At 49.2% G+C, this 21,670-nt stretch overlaps 1 protein-coding gene across 1 annotated transcript in view; it reads left to right on the forward strand.

The window, feature by feature from the left end:
- The window catches only part of SSH1 (slingshot protein phosphatase 1), a 79,260-nt gene extending 58,110 nt beyond the window's left edge, over window positions 1-21,150 (forward strand). Inside the window, exons 8-15 of the mRNA XM_004378995.2 lie at window positions 1,112-1,306; window positions 3,930-4,023; window positions 5,047-5,175; window positions 7,956-8,002; window positions 9,587-9,733; window positions 11,263-11,463; window positions 14,634-15,201; window positions 19,127-21,150. Coding sequence (XP_004379052.1) covers window positions 1,112-1,306; window positions 3,930-4,023; window positions 5,047-5,175; window positions 7,956-8,002; window positions 9,587-9,733; window positions 11,263-11,463; window positions 14,634-15,201; window positions 19,127-20,374 — 2,629 coding nt within the window. The 3' untranslated portion in view covers window positions 20,375-21,150. The remainder of the gene's footprint in view (window positions 1-1,111; window positions 1,307-3,929; window positions 4,024-5,046; window positions 5,176-7,955; window positions 8,003-9,586; window positions 9,734-11,262; window positions 11,464-14,633; window positions 15,202-19,126) is intronic.
- Window positions 21,151-21,670: the final 520 nt, after the last annotated feature.

A 21,670-nucleotide genomic window follows, 5' to 3' on the forward strand; every position in this document is an offset into this window, starting at 1 on the left:
GTCATAAAACAACATGTGTACTACTGTTTCATGAGAAACTATTTGTTCTGTAAGCCTTCACCTGAAGTACAATAAAATATAAAAAAACAAAAACAAAAAACTTCTAGACTAGAACTAAATTTAGCACTCAGCTCCAGTTTGTTCCCTCAGCCAGCCTAGAGAAGAGACAAATACGTAAACCTGGGAAGGTTGAGTGGATTGCAGTGTATTTTATCCAATGGTGAGCCATTCTCTGATCACTCTACATCTGAGAAACGTTCAACCTGTATTTTTGTAATGAGGTAAAACCAGAGTGACTGAATTGACCATTAATATTTACACTTTCAACATTGTTTCTTCTGCCCCCACTGTGCCTCTCCAGGCCTCTTCTTCAGTGAGTTTCTGGGTTAAAATGAGTTTCAAGAACTCATTTCCTTAGGAAATCTAAGTATATACGCTATTATCAGAGTCCCTGAGTGGAACAAACGGTTAAGAGCTCGACTACTAGCCAAAAGATTGATGGTTTGAACCCACCCAGAGGTGACTTGGAAGAAAGGCCTGGCGGTCTGCTTCTGAAAGGTCACAGCCTTGAAAACCCAATGGAGCAATCCTACTCTGCACGCACGGGGTCGCCATGAGTCAGAATCGACTCGATGGCAATGACAACAACAACGCTATTATCACATTGATGGGGCGGAAGGGTTTAGAAATACAGTTATTTAGAATACAGTAAAACGTCTGCTGCGTATTAAAGATACCTTCTAACTTTTGGTTTTCATTATGGTTCCTCTGTTTAAGCTCACCCCAACTTCAGAGAAGTAGATCTTAATTCTTTGGAGTTAAATGATGGAATTAAAAATAACAAGTGAACCAGCTTGATCTGGGAGAGTTGTGAAGTTTTTTCCCCCATTTTGGAAATGGTGAAGGGTGTTCTGTCTGCTCTCTGACTCAGTGTATATGTCACGGAGACTAGCTGTGTTAGTAGCCTCCACCCACCCTTCTATGCAAGGATGAATCTAGTAATGAGTCCTTTATGACCTGCCCTTCCCCCACCCCATTTAAACCGTCTGTTGGAGGGGACAGCCAGTGCTCTCTGCCTCCCAGGCCTGACCCTCTTGCCTTCTCACCCCAGGTCTGCCCTGCAGGTCCTCCACAAGGCCTGCGAAGTGGCCCGGAGGCACAACTACTTCCCTGGAGGCGTGGCGCTGATCTGGGCCACCTACTACGAGAGCTGCATCGGCTCCGAACAGAGCTGCATCAATGAGTGGAACGCTATGCAGGACCTGGAGTCCACGCGGCCCGATTCCCCAGCCCTGTTCGTGGACAAGTAAGTGTGGACACGCCCTTCCGGGTGAGCGCACCTGGGCCCACAGACACCTGCTTCCTTCAGGCCCATTCTGTGCCCCGAACCCCGAGTTTGCACAGGACGTCCGTGCTTAGAGTTGTGACTGAGGGCCACTATTCACAGATCCAGCATTTAAAGCAGGGGTTCCTAACCCAGGGCCCATGGGGTGTCTTTAGTCGGGGAAAGGTCTGTGATCCCCTTTTAAAATTCTAGGCAAATTTGCATGTGAGGGCATCTTTGGGGAGCAGGTCCATAACTTTCATCAGTTTCTCAAAGCACCCACATATCTCATTGACTCCTTGGCAGTGCTTTATGGTCTGGCCTTCCCTCCAGGTTGCCAAAGACTGATGTTCCAGAGCCTCTTCCTGTGCTGTTAGGAGAATTTGGAGTGTGAATTCTGTTCCTCAGATGAGGTAGCTGTGGGTGAAGACTGCCCTGCGTGAAATAAGTCACATCCACAGCTCCTCTGCACCTGCACGTCTTAGAGCCTGCCTTCTTCCCTGGAACATTTGTGCAGCACTCCGAGGAAGAAGGCAGGCTCCAAGATGTCCTGTTCCTTGGATCTCAAAATACAACTGTACAAACACAAGCTGAAGGCAACCTGTCTGAGCAGCAGCAACAGTGAATCAGGAGCGTCTTGTGGCCACCAGCAGAGCTAAGGTGATCTGAGGCCACGTTCATTAAAGCCTAGTGCAAGAAGGGAGCCGTTCTCCCCTTCTCTCTTGGTCTAGGTCTCCCTTTCCCTACAGACTGTTGTCTTCCTCTGGGAAACCACGTTCTAAGAGGACTGTGGACAAACTACACGGTGTTCAGAGGGGAATGGAGTCTCTGGGTGGTGCAGATGGTTAAGCGCCCAACTGCTAACCAAAAGGTTGGCGGTTCGAATCTACCCAAAGGTCCCTCAGAAGAAAGGCCTGGAGATCTAATTTCAAAAAGTTAGCCATTGAAAGTGCTGTGGAGCCCAGTTCCACTCTGACACACATAGGGTCCTGTAAAAACGGCTCAGGGGCGGTGTCTGACCTCCTCCAACCCCACAAGTGGGAAGGAGAACCAAGATCAACAGCCCAAGGCTGATTCCCATGAGGCAGAGGTCAGACACGCCTCCTCTCTCCACCATCTTCACCAGTTCTGACACCAACCATCCGTCCCATGGGGGTCTCTACTTCTCTGCTAGGTTTGATAGTTCATTGCAATGGCCACATAGAACTCACAGACCATACTGATGAGTATGGGGTTTTTTAGGGAAGTAACAGTTACAGTTCAGGCTCAGGAACATTCAGGATACAGTTCTTTCATCGGGACAGCCTCTTCTCAGCCGTGCTCGCAGGCATGTTTCTCCCTGGCCCTCAGTCTCTGCCCAAAGGCACTCAGCTTTCTCTCTCTGTGGGCCAGGAGGCTCACCTCGCTGTCTCCTGCTTCCAAGTCTCTGTTGCCGCATCTCTCCTGCTGTCACTTCTCACCATCTTCAGGGTTACAGCTTGCTCTCTCTCTCTCTCGCTCTCCCTCTCTCCTGCTTCCAGGAGCTTCCCAGCATAGGGATCCTGGGTCCAAAGGACACGCTCTCTGCTCCTGGCTGTTCTTCCTTGGTGGTGGTAGGATCCTCCTTTCTGCTCAGGAATTGGCTCTCTTTTTAAGGCAAAATTGACCAATCCCCTTGGTGGGCCACAATTACCTTATCACACAGTCAGTCCCACCCAGTCACCTGGGTCGGAGTTACAAGACCATGACTAGAAAGGCGGCACACAAAAGTAATCAATCGCACCGCAGGTCCCGGTGAGTTGGAATTGACTTGACAGCAGCTGGTTCAGAGGGAAGCAACCTGAACAAGGAGAGGACTCAGAGCCATGTTATACAAGGCCTGAGAGAAGCGAGAAGGGCCGGGGGAAAAGTGAATTTCCTGTGAATTTTTGAAGGGTTGTCACGTGGAAGAAGGATTATCCTGGTCTCTGTCGCGGTGGTACAAATGATTAACGCACTTAGCTGCTAACTGAAACGTTGGAAATTTGAGCCCACCAAGAGGTGCCTCAGAGGAAAGGCCTGGTGATCCACTTCTGAAAAATCAGCCATTGAAAACCTTACAGAGCACAATTCTACTCTGACACAAGGTTGCCATGAGTCGGAGTCAGCTCGATGGTAACTGGTTACTGGTTTTCTGTGGCCCCTACAGTTAGGGCTGATGTGTAGAAGTTAACAGGAAACATAGATTTTAATTCCTTGTAAGAAGGTGCTGATGGGAGCTGGACACAGCTGGGACAAGCGCAGTGGCTTCCCTGCGCCCAGTTGCCCTTAATCAGAGACCGAAGGGCTCCGTGGCGTCGGGATGCTATACTGGCCTCTCTGCAGGATCTGTTGGAGGGGCGAGTGTGCAAACCGTTGTCTATCCTCTTGTTCTGTTCTCCACTCTGTTGACCCCTGTGAGAATTCTCGAGATGGGGTGGGTTTTCTGTGTACCTCTCCTCTCCTCTGCCACCCCGAGAACACACATGTAGGAGCTCTGCATGCCCAAACTACATTATATTTAGACCCAGGGGCATCTGGGGTTTCTGTCAGCTCTGACATAGGCTCTCTATAGTTCTGGGCTTCCCTAACGGGAATTTCTTTCCAGGCCAACTGAGGGAGAGAGGACTGAGCGCCTCATCAAAGCCAAACTCCGAAGCATCATGATGAGCCAGGATCTAGAGAACGTGACCTCCAAAGAAGTAAGAGAACTCACCTTCCTAGCAGGCCGAGGTCCTCCAGCGTTCATTTGTCCTGCTCCAAGAGCGTGACGGAAGCATGCCCAGCCCCCATCTGCTTCCCCCATCTGCCCATCAGCTCTCAGGGGCTTGTTCCCACCTCCTTCTACTAAGGCAGCGGGGCTCAGTGCAAAGAGCGCAGGCCTTGGAGTTAGACTCCCTTGAAGTCCCGCTTTGCCGCTTACCATCTAAGAGACTCGGGCAGATTCCTTGGCCTCTCCGAGCCTAGTTCGCAAGACTTTTGTGAGAATTCAGTGAGGTACGTAGGTTGCATCTAGAAGCATTTACACGTTAGTACCCTCTCCTCCTCCGCCCCACACCGCCTTCTGTTTTATTTGAGATGCAGCAAACACTTGTTTCTCCACTTGATTACAACTTACAGACAAGTTGTGAATCCTGGACAGCTCTCCATCTGCCTTTTAATATTTAATATGTGCAGAAAGTATAATACAGAGAGTTCCCATGGATCGCTTTTTTTTCTTTTTTCAGTTGCTATTTGTTCAAGGAATACATTAAATTATAATAACAGTTTAAACGAGGTAAATCTGAGAAATTGAGGTTGCCGTTCTAAAAAGTCACATACAGCCTTTCTGCCAGCTGACAAATAACAACAAAATCATATTGTGATACCTCCTGAGGCAAGATGAAACGGATTTTAGATTTTCACTTAACAGTGTTGAGTGTGTGATATATGTACTTGACACTGACTTGTACAAGTATGGATATTTTAAATTTAGCAGGAAAGATCTCACAGGAATCACATTTATTATGTGGAATAATAAACCTCCCCAGTGAAATCTAGTTTTAAGCCAGTAGCCTGCGTTCCCACCACCCACGCCTGTCCTTTGAGTGTGTCTGAGTGAAAAAGGGCCTCAGAAAAAAACACCACCTTTTTTGAAAGCTGTTTGCGTTGCGGCTTTAGTTCTTCATAGGTGGACAGCTGTTTTCTTTAACAAATTGCTTTTCCTGATATTTTCCGCTCCACAGATACGTAACGAATTAGAGAAACAGATGAACTGTAACTTGAAAGAATTTAAGGAATTCATAGACAACGAGATGCTCCTTATTCTGGGACAGATGGACAAGCCCTCCCTCATCTTCGATCATCTTTATCTCGTAAGAGGCACTTCACACGGCAGTATCTGGTTTGGGGAGCGTAAATCAGACCTCAGTTGTTTGGAGCTGGCAGTGAATAAGAGGGGAAAGCAGACCCAGAACTTAAGTTCCTGGAGGCCTCGATCTCAGTTCTTCAGGGTCTCCCCCGTCGACCCTCTTTGGCCTGCTGCTCTGCTCTCAAGCCAGATGTTGGCAAGGCACTGCCCAGCTGAGCTGCGGGCACCTGTTCTCAGACTCACGACCTTTGTCTCTTCCAGGCATTAACATAGGGACCCCATCACATTACCTCCAAACAGTAGGGGGCGGGCTGAAAATCCCCAGTTACTAAAGGCAGCATACTCGCCAGACCCTGGAAGCCTTCCCAAAACATCAGAAATGATGGGGGAGACACAGCAAACAACTGAGACGCGGCTTCCCCTCTGGGCTCGTCCAGCCCTCCACTCTCTGCTCTCGTCCCAGAGCCCATGGCGAGAACAGGCCCTAGTGCTGAAACTCAGGAGGCACAGCCATTCTCTTCACCGCCATCTCTTGCTCAGATTCTGTTGATGTTGTAAATTTCCATAGAAGGCAACCAGCATGTTTTCAGAGAGAGACCATGTAGAAGCAGGCACATTTCTAAAATTAGAGAGGCTACATGGCATGGTGGAAATCAGACCTGCCAGGCCCCAGTGCCAGCTGTGCTGGGAGCAAGCCCTCACCTCTTGTCTTCATCCTGCACCTCACGGGTCATTATGAGGACAAAACAAGATGCACGTCAAAGCCGCTGAGTCCAGTTTCTGTAGGCACTAATAAATGGTAACTGTTATTATTAGAGGAAAAATTGCTTGCTGGGGAAGTTAAGGAGGTGTATTTGCTGCTGAAGACATGAGTGACTGTGCTTTCTACCTGTAGGAAGTAACTAATAGTTCTCCAAATGTATATCAGATAGATGGATATAGATGTATAGTTAAAGGGAGTCCCTGGGTGGCACAAATGGTTAAGCACTCAGCTGCTAACTGAAATGTTGGCAGTTTGAACCCACCCAGAGGAGCCTTGGAAGACAGGCCTGGTGATCTGCTTCCAAAAGGTCACAGCCGTGAAAACCCTATGGAGCACACATGGGGTCACCATGAGTCAGAATTGACTTTTTGGCAAATGGAAAAAAAAATTACATGGATATTTATATTTAAAAAAAAAAAACAAAACCTAAACCTGTTACCATTGAGTTGATTCCAACTCATAGTGACCCTGTAGGACAGAGTAAAACTACCCCATAGGGTTTCCAAGGAGCAGCTGGTAGAATTGAACTGCCAACCTTTTGGTTAGCAGCCAAGCTCTTAACTACTGTGCCACCAGGGCTCCGTGTGTGTGTGTGTGTGTGTGTGTGTACACACACATATATATAAAATATATAAACGTGTGGCTTTGAAGAGTATATCTTGAAAGGTGCCTGGGGACCACTGGGCACTGGTCTTCCATCTCAGAAGGAGATTCTTTTCCTGGTGTAAACAGTGGAAGGTACCTCCTCCTGTCTCTCCACTAGGTGGCGGTCACGGCAAGAAGGACACTCACAACCTTAGTGGTGCTTTCCGTATTTTCTTGGTGTGGTTTGGTCCTTTATGTCACTTTTTCCATGAGAGATACTAAAGGAATGTTTATGTTTGGGCCTCTCCCTAAAATATGAAAGCCCAGCTCGCACCACAGATCGCCAACTTGATCAGGGGCCCTGCAGCCCTGGGCCCCGCGGGAGCAGCCCTCTGTGAAAGGAAGTTTGTGGGGAAACTAGGCCGGGCTCTCCTGTTCTTCTGCATTTCCTAAGAGCAAAGTGCCCATTTTTCCCTTCCACATTCTTGGAACACTCAGCAACAGAGTTTGTTTCTTAATGATATCATTTAAAAAGTATTCAGTTAACACATGTAGAAAGACTGGAAGTATAAATAAGTCTGAAAAGGAAAATAAAAAGCATTCTCAATCCCACAAAATCCAGAGGTTATCACTGTTGACGTTTTGGCATATTTATTTTCCCGTCTTTTCCTTTTTGTATGCATCTATAACTCCTTTAAAAAGAGAGAGAGAGAAAAGGAATCATACTGTATAGTTTTATATCCTGTTTTTTCTCTTTATGTTTTTCATTATGTATTGTTTCCTCATGTCATCAAATATTCTCCAAAAGTATGACTTACTTTAATGATTCCATCATATGGATTAGTCATAATTTACGTTACTGATTTCCTTTTGCTGGGCTTTTGAGTTGTTTCCACAGTTTTGTCATTATAAATAACCGTAAACATCCTTGTACATAAATGTCGCGTGAATTCTGATTATTTCCTCAGGATAGCTTTTTGTAAGTGCAATTACTTGGTCAGAGGATGTGAACTTTTTTAATATTGCCAAAATATTTCCCAGAAAAAGTATGTCAAGCCCTGTGTTAATTAGTGGCATGTAAAAGTACCTCTTTCCTGAGTGGAAGTCAGAGGTCTTTACCTCTGGTTCCAGGACCATGTTGAAATCTTAGGAAAGGAAGCAAGAGACAGGGAGCGTGTCTTCCCATACTTTCTCCTTCCCTAGGGCCTGAGGGCCAGCAAGGGCCTGTCCTCTTCCTTCCTCCCTTTCACACACACTGATGATGCTGTGAACACCTGGGGAACCTCCTGTGCTGTGAGCCTCTTCTAGTTCTCTCTGTTCTCTGAGGCCAAGGCCCATGAAATGCCACCACCACCAGGGCTAGGGCAAAGCGTGCCTCTCGCAAGCAGCGCTAAGGCCGGCGTGACACTCACGGATCTGTGTGATCTGTCCCCCAGGGCTCTGAATGGAATGCATCCAATCTGGAGGAGCTGCAGGGCTCAGGGTGAGTCTGCGCCCCTTGTCTCCCCTCATCTCAGATAGCCCCAAAACACTTGGCTCTGCCGGCACCCAGGTCTCTCAGGTGGCTGGCAGGGCTGATTTGCATTGTTAAGCAGATGTGCTTCAAAATGCCTCGTCCTAAATAATTCACCGACTTCAGATTCGACTGGGGTCTGTGTGATTGTCTGTCAGAGAGGGCGTTTCTAAATCACACCAAAATAGTAAGGACAGCCTGGATGCCCGTAAGCTGCCCTGCGGAGATGCTGCGAATCCCCAGCGTGCGCGCATGTATCTGTTGTCCGTTTTAGCAGTGCATAACTTGGATCCTCGAACTACTCCTGCTTCTAAGTTTATACATCTGGGCCTGGTGGGAATCTTGCCGCTAAAGACTCGGTGCTGGCCAGAAACATATGCCTGTCTTAGTCTGAGCGCTCAAAATGCTCAGCAGCAGGGATGAAACATTTTTAAATCTGCACCTTCAACAACAGATATCTGGACATTCTTTTTTTTTAAAACAACACAGCCACAACATCACTGTCCTGTGGGTCTGACATGATGGCATTCTTGAATTACTACATTTAAAAATCAAGACTAAACAAATCTTAAAATACATCTTGAGAGTTACTGATTAAGATGTGCTCTTTCAGCAGAATGTATTCTTGAAATGTAGGGTGGTGATACGGTGTATACTCTCGATCTTGCTGGGAATAAGTAAGTGACTTTTAACAGGTCTTCAAGAAGCCCTGGTGGCAGAGTGGGAAAGGGTTCAGCTGCTAACTGAAAGGTCGGCAGTTTGAACCCACCAGCCACTCAGCAGAAGAAAGATGTGGCAGTCTTCTTCCATAAAGATTATAGCCTTGAAAAACCCTATGGGGACAGTTCTACTCTGTCCTCTAGGATCGCTATGAGTTGGAGTCTACTCAATGGTGACAGGTTTTAAAAGGTCTTTTTAAAGCACTTATAAGTATTCTGTTACCAAATCTGTCTGCGATGCTTTCTAAGTCCTGAAATTAATTTTGGTCTTCTGAAAATCTAAGTACTGGTTTAAGTTAGAGAAATACTGAACCTGGGTTAGTAGATCCTGTCAAGTTTCTATTTATTTAGATATTGACTTGTTTTAAAAAGGATTTAAGACGATTCCAAAGGGTATAAATACTAGGTGGACATCTTCTACTTTTTAACTGTTTACAAGTGGAGACTATGTTTCTTCTGAAGCTTCCATATACTCCCTGATAGTTATAAATTTTGAAATTTCCAGGAGTTTAGAAAGTAATACATTTATTTACTCTCCAGAGTCGATATTGCTTTGCAATACCTTAAAATGATTTTTCTTTTTATAAGTTTTTTTAATAAAGAAATTTGAGTTTTTTAGTGTACATGTGATACATTCTCATTCTATAGAAAAAGAAAAAAAATAACTACTAAGCACAAACAAAAGCCCCACCGCAACCATATGCCCTTTATTAATGTTTTGGTGCATTTTATTTTTTCTCTGCCCAGTGTTTTATTACTGTTTTCTTTTTATTGTCGTTCCTGGTTCTGATTCTCCAAATTTTTTTGTTTGTTTATTTGTTTTTTCTCATTGCAGCGTTGACTACATTTTGAATGTAACAAGAGAAATAGATAATTTTTTCCCAGGCTTATTTGCATACCATAATATCCGAGTCTATGATGAAGAGACCACAGACCTTCTCGCCCACTGGAACGAAGCATATCATTTTATAAACAAAGCAAAGTAAGTGAAGGAAGGAATAACAGAAACAGGTCCTGAGAGATACCAGTGGGCAGGTGCTGGGTGGACAGCAATGAATGGCGATCCCAGACTCAACAAGTCTGCTGGCTTGAAGGGGCTTCCATGTCTGATAGACCTTTGACTTCAGGCCACGGGACCCCATGTGCCAAAGGGGAGAAGTTGTTGGTCTCCTCCAGATAAAGGCCCTTGTGACCTGGTTCTCTCCACCTATTCTTGACTGTAACATTAGACCCCCGTTCCGTCATCAGCACTGGTTCCAGGCAGGGATCTGATACGGAGCTCTGCCCCTGAGGAGTTGCTGAGCCAAAGGCAGAAGAAGGGAGAAAACCGTCTCGGATGGGGACCTAGTGCACCTTTGGGACTACTCTCCCCAGAGAAATCTGCTCATGGCCAACACCCTGAGCTGGTGGCCTGCTGTCCCTCCCTGAGTCAGTACGATCCTCCTGTTTGTGTACGATGGGGCAGACCTGTCAGAGGATGCGGACAGCCCCTTTGCCCCGAGCCTGTCACTGGTGTCACCCTTCCCTTGCCCTCACGTTCTTCTCCCACAGAACAGCTCTGTTTCATTGCAGTCAGGAACAGAGAACGATAAACCCTCTGAAATGCTTTTAAGAGAAACACCACCTTCTGTCCTATACCCTTCTGGGTCAAAGCTACATAATGTGTCCTAACCAGATCTTGTGTTCCTGGGGCACAGAGCCAGGGCCCTTGACGGAGACCCCAGACCAGCAGTCATAAACAAGCCCTGAGACTTGGGAAGCATTGTAAACATGGGGTATAGGAAGCAAGCCTACTACCACCTGACAGGCGGGCTGCTGGGGCTACCCGCTGTACAAATAAAGTTTCACAGGTGGTGTCCATTCTCTGCCATTCTTGAGCAAGCGACATTTAGACTGTTCCCTGATCTTGCCCTATCTGTTAAATCAGCCACTCCTGGGCCAGTACCACCTCCTTACAAAGACAGTATCGGCCCCATCTTCTTCCACTGGCTCTGTTCTTGCTTGGCCCAAGTCAGGGTACCGCCCCACCCTGCCCTGCTCTTGCTCCTTGACCCTCCTGCCTGGTGAGTGGCTCACTCTTCCCAGGGCCTTGCAGCTTTGCGTTCCTGACGGGAGCTCATTCACTGGCACAGTCCACGAGAGCAGCTGAGTCTCTTTAGCAGAAATCTCCGGGAGCTGCCCACTTGCTTCCCTCGGCAAGTTTTTGAAGCCTCCCGTTCTGTCTCTGAAGGCAGCCCCCTTTTGGCGCTCTCCCTGGAAAACTTGGGTAGGAAAGGCCAGGTTTATCTTGCTTTCCCGTTGTGCGCTAATTGATTTAGCAGTGCGGTTACGCTATTTCCTTTCGAGGGTGGGTGGATGTCTGCTCCATCAACATTAGGACGCCGGAGGATTTGGGCCACAAGAGAACTTCAGGGTGTAAAAAAAAAAAAAAAAAATCAGTTGGGTGAAACGTCAGAGAAAGAAGTTGTTTCAGATTTTTAACTCTCTCTCACCCCCTCCCCATCGCCTCAGGAGGAACCATTCCAAGTGCCTGGTCCATTGCAAGATGGGTGTCAGCCGCTCAGCATCCACTGTCATCGCTTACGCCATGAAGGAATTTGGCTGGCCTCTGGAAAAGGCATATAACTATGTGAAGCAGAAGCGCAGCATCACGCGGCCCAACGCCGGGTTTATGAGGCAGCTGTCTGAGTATGAAGGCATCTTGGACGCAAGGTGGGTGGGTGGGTGGCTGTCTGGAGAAAAGGGTTGGCAGAGCTGAGCGCGAGCAGCCTGTAGCCACGTCAGCCCCGGGCCAGTCGGCATTAGAGCTTGCTACTGTGCATCCTGGCACCAGCTTCCCCAGCTAAAATCCTGCCTCTCGCGGGAAGCTGGCTGGAGAAAAACAGCTATTGTTTGGGATTTGATGAGTGGTTTCCAAGACGGATCCATTTTGATTTTGCTGGCACATGCATACAAGGCTTTTGGCTGCTGGAAGGAGCGGCACCTAATTTCTGACCCAAGACCAGGCCTTGTGTGTGGCAGGGGTGTGTGTATCTCCTGTTTCATGAGCATCTGCTTCGTGCCGGCCCTCGCACAGGCTTCGCTGCCAGGCATGCACGGGGGCCACCCTGGTCCCGCTATGACAGCTGTGCAGCTATGGGCAAGCTTGGCACTCTCCCGGTGCCTCAGTTTCTCTTCTGAGTTGGAATTATAATACCGCCTTGATAGGTTGTTGTGAGGCTTGCAGGAGTACTGTACAAGTTTAACTTTAGAAATACTTTGCCAGGCCTGGCATGTGGTAAACACTCCATAAACAAACCTGGCGTTTACATCTCTATCCCTACCCAAAGAAGGTCTGCAGTCTAGAGCTTCTCCCCCTTTTGCAGATAAGGAGCTGACCCTGAGAGGTCAGTATGTCCAATGTCACACAGCCAGTGGACAGCAAAAGGAACCTATGCACCCAGGCCTGTCTGCCTCCAGGGCGGGGCACGCTCCATGCAAGGGGGCTTGAGATGATCTCACCCACGCATAGGGTCCTCCAGGGATCTCAGGAAGATCCCAACACACCAGGCTCTCCAGTCGGGAGCCAGCACCTCGGGCCCCACTCTCTCCCTGCTCCCTTCCTAGTCCATCTGTGTATGAGAAGCAGACCTCTGACTGGTGTTGAAAGGAAGCCACAGGCTAAGTCCACCCTGCCCTGGCTGCCAGCTTCTTAGCCAAGTTTGGGAAAGCAGGCGCACCCTGGCAGGGTTCAGCAGGGTCCAGAGAACAGCTCTGGCATCTCTGGACTCTTCCACCGGCAGCCAGAGAGTCCTGGACAGATCCCCAGGCGGGCCAGAGGGGGCAGGGGAGGGGAAGGAAGAGGAGGGGTACGCAGCCTGCTTGCCTCTCCCTTGGCCTATCCAAGACCTTTGCAGCCTAACCAGGTGCTTCCAGGGCAGGTTCAATGCAGCACAACATTGACCTTGAATTGCAGCCCAGTCTGAGGGCCCTTTTGGCCTTGCCTGGAACGTGCATGGGAATGAATCATCATTGTACTCCCTTGCATTGAAGAATAGCAGCAGATCCTTAATTGACACTGTGCTTTTGCATTTATTTCTCTCTTCCTTGTTTCATTTAACCCTTACAACCCCAAGATATTGGCATTGCTCTATATAAGGCTCCCGGAGGTGAATTGCTTTCCTTATTTTACTCTCAGCCCTTCTCTTTCTCTTTTTTTTAGAACCTTGTGTTTGAAAAATGTATTATAAAAAACAATACCTCTGTCTAGAAGGATGTTGTAAAAAATGACCTGTAATCTCTCCAACCTAAACAAGTACTTTCAGTTTTCTGGCATCTTCCAAACTTTATTCCTGTGTGTTATGTGTGTTTCAATAGTTATCTTAGTGTGTATGAATTTTTACATACTCTTTGCTCTGATCCCCATGGAGCCGTGGTGGCGCAAAGGTTAAGAGCTCGGCTGCTGACCAAAAGGTCCGCAGTTCGAATCCACCAGCTGCTCCCTAGAAACCCTATGGGACGGTTCTGCTCTGTCGTATAGGGTCACTATGAGTCGAAATCGACTTGACAGCATCAGGTTTTTTTCCTTTGCTCTGATCCTCATACTTTGCTTACAATATAGATAAACCAAATCTGTTGCCATTAAGTTGATTCTGACTCATAGCAACCGTATAGGACAGAGTAGAACTGCCTCACAGGGTTTCCAAGGCTGTAATGTGGTGGCACAGTGGTTAAGTGTTTGGCTGCTAACCATAAGTTCAGCGGTTTGAACCCACCAGCTGCTCCCTGGGAGAAAGTTGCGGCAGTCTGCTTCCGTAAAGCTTTACAGCCTTTGAAACCCTATGGGACAGTTCTACCCTATCCTGTAGGGTCACTGTGAGTCAGAATCGACTTGGCGGCAATGATTTTTGATCTTTACAGAAGTAGACTGCCACATCTTTCTCCCATGGAGCGGCTGGTGAGTTCAAACTGCCGGCGTTTTTGTTAACAGCCAAGTGCTTAACCACTGCACCACCAGGTCTCCTCCCACAATATAGATAGGAGAATATTAATCTTCTCACTTGACAGATAGGGACATTGAGAGGGAATGTAAGTGACCTGCCTAAGGTGATGACAGGAGGTGGGGCTAAAACACAGATGCACAGGTTTCAAGTCTAGACTCCTGTCACGCATCTGCCACATTGTCCTAACAGGACCAGAAAGTCATGTAAGGCTTCTTGGATGAACCATGATGATTTACTGTCTGTTCTAGTTTTCTGTAACAGAAATACCAGAAACAGGTAGCTTTAAAGAACAGAACTTGATATTCTCACAGTTATGGTGGCTGGAAGTCCAGATCAGGGTCTCGGTGGTGTGGATTCCTTTCTTGTCGGTAGCCCCAGGTGTTCCTTGGTTCCTTGGCTTGTAGACATCCTCAAAAGCATGTCTTCCCGTGTGTGTGCGTGTGTGTGCGTGTGTGTGTGTGTGTGTGTGTGTGTGTGTGTGTGTGTGTATGTGTGTGTGTGAATTTGTCTAGTCTTAATCTTTTTTTTAATCTGCGTTTTTTATAACTCAGAAGTGATTAGATTTAGAACCCACCCTACTCACATATGATCTAATTAATATAACAAAGAAACTATATTTCCAAACAGGATTACATCCACAGGTATAGGGGTTAGGATTCCAGCACTGATTTTGTGGGGAGGCGGTTCAATCCGTAACAGTGTCCCAGGGTAATTTCTTCTAGCCTTGCCTTTCTCCAGAACAAACGAGTAAAAAGGGACTTTACCTGAAGAAGCCATGGGGTCTGCACCTGGCATCTGCCTAGCCTTGGACGGCCCTTGCCTTGCTCCCTGCCCTGTGTCTTCCAGGCGCCTCTGGGCGCTCTACTCCTGCTAACCCTTCTCTGCCCTCTCCCCCAACAGCAAACAGCGGCACAACAAGCTGTGGCGCCAGCAGACGGAGAGCAGCCTCCAGCAGGCCGTGGAGGACCCTGCAGGTCCTGGGGACGTCTTGCGAGAGGCCTTGGACGACTCCCTGGAAGCCCAGTTGCCGGGCCTAGATGATACCGCCCAGCTTGGGCTCCCAGGAGGCAGGGCCCTGGGAGGGCCCACTGACTCCTGCTGTTTCCAGCGACTCTCAGACCACCTCCTGCATTCCCCGGACAATGAAACTGACAGCTCTGTCCAGCTCGACGACCTGGAGAGGGACGCTCTGCTGGAGGAAGCAGCTCATCCGGCAGAGGCACGCATGCCTGCCAGGCAGTCCCTGGAAGGCTCTGGACTCTGCGAGAAGGAGGGGAAGAAGAAGCTAGAGTTCGGGTTTCCCAAAGCCCGGACTGGCTCCTTGCTGCAGATGGTGGAGATGGAAAGGGAGGAGGGCCCAGCAGCAGGGAGGTGGGGGCAGCCCCCTACCCAGCTCCAGAAAAACCTGCTCAACCGGGAAAACCTAAATAACAACAACAGCAAGCGGAGCTGCCCGGAGGACTTTGAGGTAGGCGTGGGTCCACGGCTTGGGGGCAGCACTCCACCTCGTTCCTGCCCTGCCTCACAGAACAGCCCTGCACAGCCCTGCCTGCTGCTCCGCTTCGCACTGCAGCCTCCATGGGTGCATCTCAGAGAGCGATTGTTGCAGGCTGATGGGAGCATAGAGTGCGTGTATGTCGGGGGTCAGGGACAGATAGGGATAGCACTAACGCCCGGCTGTCTTCATCCAGGCGCCCGCATCTCGCACAGCGCTTCCAACTCAGTTTCTTTTTCTTCTTTTATTATGTAAGATGTAAAGTGTATAACTTAACTCTCAGCTTCAAGGTTGATCAGTAGATGGCTATTGTTTTTTTAATAATATGTTATTGTGTTTTTGGTAAAAGTTTATTATGTGGCTATTCTTGTTTCATCTCAACCCTCTGCCCACTTCTCCACACACTGGGTTATTTTGAAATAAACCCCAGATATATCATTTTATTCATAAATACTCCAATATGTAGCATAATCACAATACCATTTTTAAAAAAAAAAAAAAAAAACAGTTACCACTGAGTCACTTCTGACTCATGGTGACCCCATGCGACAGAGTAGAACTGAACTCCATAAGGTTTTCTTGAGTGTAATTTACCAAAGCAGATCGCCAGACCTTTCCTCTGAAAACTGGTACCTGTTGCTGTCTAGTCGATTCTGACTCATGGAGACCTTATAGGACAGAGTAGAACTGCCCCATAGGGTTTCCAAGGAACAGCTGGTGGATTTGAACTGTCGACCTTTTGGTTAGCAGCCTAGCTCTTAACCACTACGCCACCAGGGGTTGAACACCGAATGCCGGTAGGTGGGTTTAGACTGCCAACCTTCAAGTTAGTAGTTGAGCACAAACTATTTGACCAGGGACCTCCCAGAAAGATAGATGCTGTAAAACCTCTTTGTCCAGGATAGTAGTGCCATGGTTAGTCTGTTGTGGCATAGCTGTGAGTCATAGAGTGATGAACGGGAGGGAAGCCTGGGTAGGAGGTGGAATGAAGGACGGAGCCTGCCTTTCCCAGGCAGAATTTGATTGACCGATGACATATCTAGGGAATAGATCTGGGAGACGAGCACTCATTTAACTCATCTTTATGAACTGCAGCGTGCAGGGTGGTGAGGAGTACAGCTATGAGTAAGAGCACTCCATGCCTGGGAAGTCTTATGTAAACAAGCAGTGATGTAGCAAATTCAGACAAATGCAGCTCCTGCTCCGTGTAACAGCAGAGAAGCAAGCGGCGTGATGGAGAGTAACTTGTGAGGAGGGGTATGAGAGGGAGCTGGCCATCAGAACAGGGAGAGAGCCTTCTGGGCCAAAGCCGCAGCTGGTGCCAACCCCCTGAGGTCAGAGAAAGTTTGGCATGCCAACCAGCTGGACGCCATGGTTGAGGGGCAGTGGTTGGAGAGGTGGCAGAGGCATTGGGGCCCTCCAGCCAAGGCCCCCTTTTCCCAGGGGCAACAGGAAGCTCTAGGAGAGCTTCAAGCCCGAGAGTGACAGGACCCGTCTGTCCATGGTCTGCAAGCAGCCTGGGGGAGGGAGGTGAGAGTGGCAGTCGGGAGACTGAGAGGAAGATGCTCAGAGGACAGGGGAGAGAGAGAAGCACGCTGGCGAGGCACTTGGGAAGCCTGTTGCCCCTCCTGCTATCTTCCTGCCTCCTGCTGCCCCTGCATGCTATCCTGTGAAAATATACACAACAAAACACACACCCATTCAACAGTTTTTGCATGTGCAATTCCATGGCAAAGCTTCCACACTTCATGTGTCACCATTCTCATTATCTACCCATATTGCTTCACCACCGTTAGCTTAGGCTCCCTGCCCCTTAAAGTCCTCGTCTTTGCGTTAGAGTTACTGTTGCCCATTTGATCGCGTATAGACAATTCTTCAGAGCGTGATGCTCAAGGCAAACCTTCGTGATTAATTGAGCTAAACTGTTGTTTAGTTTAAAGATGACTTCATGGGATCGTTTCGGTTCGAGGTTTAAAAATTGTTTCCAGGCAGTAGATTTGAGGGTTCCCCTGGTTGTGACAGCTTTTGTTCTGTTCCCCCTGCCTGCAGTGCCCTCTCTCCCCCCTGTACCCAGTCAACACCTGCATGTCGAGTATTCTCAGCTGAGATGTCAGTTCCTCTGGGAAGCCTTTCTCTGTCTATTCTAGCACTTTCCACATGCTTTTCTGGTCCGTTCCACCAGAGCACAGTGGGCTTCTTGAGGGCAGGGACTGTGCCTCGTCCACAGCCCTGTGCCTGCGGCAGCTCCTGGCACATGGCGGCAGGCGTTCATGAGCGTGCTGAAGGAATGACTTCTCTCCCACCACCCCCTTCATGGGCTCTGAGAGATAATCTCTCAAATCTCCTTCTGTGGTGCCTGTCAATCCCATGCCCCAGGGAGTTTTTAGAAGAAAGGAAAATGTAGACACTTCTGTAAAAGCTCCAGAAAAATTTCTGGGTCAAGAATTCAGACTTACACCCAGGGCCACAGGTTATTTGCCAGGACAGAGGTCATCACACTGGTGGGCCCCAGAGCTGGCCCTCGGATCCCATTTAAGATGTGACTCTGCAGAAGAACTTCATCCCCTACCGCACACCCCACCCATCCCCAGAAGCCCCCATAGCCTCCCAGAGTCATGGCTGAGCTTCTCTGGCTCCTGCAGTGCTGGACCAGCCCAAGCCTTCTTACCCTGGGGACCTCCATTTGCCACACAGGATGATGCTAGCCCCTGATGGTCAGCCGGCATCACCCTAGCTTCCCTTGGCAGGGGGACTGCTGTGCGAAACCTAGGCCCCAGCCCTCTGCCAAGAAGGCTTCGTTTTAGACCAGCCTAGGAATCTCACAGCCAAACACCTCGGAGAAAGTTGGCTCCCTCTTGCTCTATCTCACAGTCCAGACGAGCAGCTCATGTCCCTGTTGATTGGCCTATAAGGGACGTGCACAGCTGAGCTGCCTGTTTGCAGAGTGGGGAGGTAAAGACATATGTCATGTCACTTAGACCCCTGGTAACCAGAGGCAGAGGAGCCCTGGTGGCACAACAGTTCAGCACTTGGCTGCTAACCAAAAGGTCGGTGGTTTGAACCCACCATCCACCCTGTAGAAAAAAAGTTCTGGCCATCTGTTCCCATAACAGTTACAACCTTGGAAACCCTACGGGACAGTCCTACTGTGTTCTGTAGGGTTGCTGTGAGTTGGAATCGACTTGACAGCACACAACCACCACCACCACCAGAGGCAGAGTGGTTTTCCTTGGGAAGCAGTGTAAATGCATGTTCCACTGGGATATGAAAACCACCATGGCCTAACTCACTCTTCCGTCGGGGCCTGTGGCACTTGTGTTGGGCTCTGTGTTGGATTCTTTCAAAACACCATTTTAGGCCTCGGCCCTTGCTCTTATAAAGACCACAGCTGGACGATGATTATTTGGAACCATGCTGCGTTCATGCTAGACAGGAAGGCTTCCGTTGTCTGGCTACAGACTCCCCAAAGCAAATCCTTTCTGAACGGGAAAGAAAGGCAGAGACAGCTACTGTGCCAGAAACCCTGTCTCACTTAGTTCTCACAATGTGCGAGGTAGGGCTCGATACCCCTGGGTTCCAGGGGAGACCAAGGCTCGGAGCAGGTCACACAGTACAGGTGGCAGGGGCAGGTTGAGAAGGAAAGCCCTGTTCATTCTGACTGCTGGCTGTGGATCTCGGGCAGCTAGCTTCCAGGAAGTTCGGGTGTGCATCTCCAGCCCATCTCTCACTTGCATTATCCACAGCTGAGCAAGTTCTTGGAGGTCTCTGTTCCTGTACCCAGTGAAGTCAGAGCACTTCCTCTCCATGCCTGCCCCCAACCTCACCCGTTGTCTTCCTTATGTTTTTTGGTCTTTGGCTTCTTAGCACCCTCTCTCACGATGTTCTTGTCCCCTTTCAGCACGATGCTATATTTGGGATCCTTAACAAAGTGAAGCCTTCCTACAAATCCTGTGCTGACTGCATGTATCCTACAGCCAGTGGGGCTCCTGAGGCCTTTGGGGAGCAGCGTGAGAACCCCCATGCTCCCGCCATCTGCACCCAGCCAACCCTCCTGCCCCACCTCGCGTCCTCCCCCGTGGCCCACACATCCAGCAGGTCCCGAGCTTTGGAGAAGCTGGCCTCAGGCTCAACCGAGACTCCTCCACCTCTGCCACCAGCAGGCGCCAGGCAACCAGACACCAGTGGCTCCGGGCCTGGGGCTGCCCTACTAGCTAGCCTTTTGGAACCTTCTAGAGAGACTGAAAAACCCCTGCCAAAGTCCCTCCTTCTGAAGAATTCTCACTGTGACAAGACCCCTCCCAGCATGGAAGTGGTAAAAGAAGAGCCGCCACCCAAGAAAGACCTGAAGCCAGCGAAGGACCTGCACCTCCTGTTTAGTAAAGAATCCGAGAGACCGGCAACCAATAGCTACTTGATGCAGCACCAGGAATCCATCATCCAACTGCAGAAGGCAGGCTTGGTTCGCAAGCACACCAAAGAGCTAGAAAGGTTGAAGAGCATGCCAGCAGACATGGCATCCCCCTCCAGAGATGGCATTACCAGCAGGCTGGAGGCCAGCATTCCCGAGGAAAACCAGGAGTTGGCTCCGCCCTGTCCGTCGGGGCCCCCGGCTTTGCTCCTCCAGGCTGGGAGTGATGAGAAATCGGAGGCCGTCCCCCCGCCATTGGAAGGAGCCTCTCTCAAGAGCCCCACTCCCTGGCTCTGCCGCCTGGATCACACCAGTCATTTCTCAAAAGACTTTCTGAAGACAATCTGCTACACCCCCACCTCGTCTTCCATGAGTTCCAACCTGACCCGGAGCTCCAGCAGTGACAGCATCCACAGTGTGCGAGGGAAGCCGGGCCTGGTGAAGCAGCGGACGCAGGAGATCGAGACCCGGCTCCGGCTGGCTGGCCTCACAGTCTCCTCCCCGCTCAAGCGCTCCCACTCCCTCGCCAAGCTTGGAAGCCTCAACTTCTCCACAGAAGACCTGTCCAGTGAGGCTGACGTGTCCACCATCGCCGACTCCCAGGACGCCAAATTAAGTGAGTCTTCCTTCTTGTACGAGCCCCAGCCAACCCCAAGGAACACAATCACAACCTCTAAGCCGTCAGGGAAATCTGCCCCAGGAAACTTGACAAGCCCCTCGCAAGGGAGCAAAAGCTGACCCACTCTGCTGTGTTTGGACTTACCTTCTCAGATGATCCCTCCCTTAGCTTCACTATGGATTCCGGTCAGCCCCATACGTCTTGATTTCTTCTAAAAAACTGAAGTTGTCCTAACTCTTCCCCCTCTCTTGCCATAGAGAGGAGAAGAAACAAAAATAACTAACATGCAGCACAAGTTAGAAGGGGAGATTGCCGCCATGGGGCCTGGGAGAGCCAGAAACCGTTGGCCAGTAGACACCAAACTACATGTTTAGTCAACAAGAATCATGTTTTAAGAAGAGCATGTCCAGATAAGCACACATATCAGAAAGACTACCTTTGCAACATGCAGAAGAATAGTTGTGACGACGGCGTTGTGTTCGCGGGGCACCCCCCGCGCCGTTCTTACTCATTCAGGCCCTGGCGGGAAAACTCTTGGATGGCAACATAAGTCCTACCTCTGTTCTTGCTGTGCTTTTTGTTTGTAAAATACGGTAATGATCACGGCTCATTCCAGGGAATAATGCTGTGTTGGAAAGGGTTTTTCCAGAAAAAGGAATTTTTTTTTTTCCGGGTTGGGACCCCCAAAAAGTATTAAAACTTTTCACTTGACTGTACCAAGCGCTGCTAGGTGAAGTCGAATGAAGGCGTTGAACGCTGTGGTTGAACTAACTGTGCTCTGTGGTGTCATGCGTGCAGTTGAGGTTCTCTGCCCTGGTGGTGGTGTTACAGCCGCATGATGTGTGTTTGGCTGGCACTAGGCTCATGTGGGGGGAAATGTACGTGATGTTCTCAGTTGTTGTTGCTCTTTTTTTTTTTTTTTTGGTTGCCACTGAGTCGATTTTGACTCATGGTGACCCCACATTTGTCAGAGTAGAACTGTGCTCCATAGGGTTGTGACTTTCGGAAGCCGATCGCCAGGTCTTTCTTCCAAGGAGCCTCTGGGTAGATTCGAACAGCTGACTTTTCATTTAGTAGCCAAGCGCTTAACCATTTGCACCACGCAGGGAAGTTTAAATTGCCCCCTACTGGGGGGGAAGGGCCCACGAAAACTGCTGCTGAACCGAATTGGTTGTGCTTAGTTTTTGAAAGTGCCAGTGTGCCCGCTAGGGGTAGTGGCTCTGGGATAAGAGTTGTCCCACCAGGAGCCCTGACACTCAGGTTTGTTAGGCCACCTCCTTTCACCTCTGGAGAGAAAAGGAAATTTCAGCAGCGAGGATCCCTACCAGTCCTTCTCCAGGAGCAGCCCAGCAGTAGCTCCTCTGAGGGCAATGAGCCTGTTGAAAAGCCTCACAGATGTTTACAGTCACCCCTTC

The sequence above is a fragment of the Trichechus manatus genome, unplaced genomic scaffold, assembly GCF_000243295.1.
Source record: "Trichechus manatus latirostris isolate Lorelei unplaced genomic scaffold, TriManLat1.0 scaffold00061, whole genome shotgun sequence".
Lineage (NCBI taxonomy): Eukaryota > Metazoa > Chordata > Mammalia > Sirenia > Trichechidae > Trichechus > Trichechus manatus.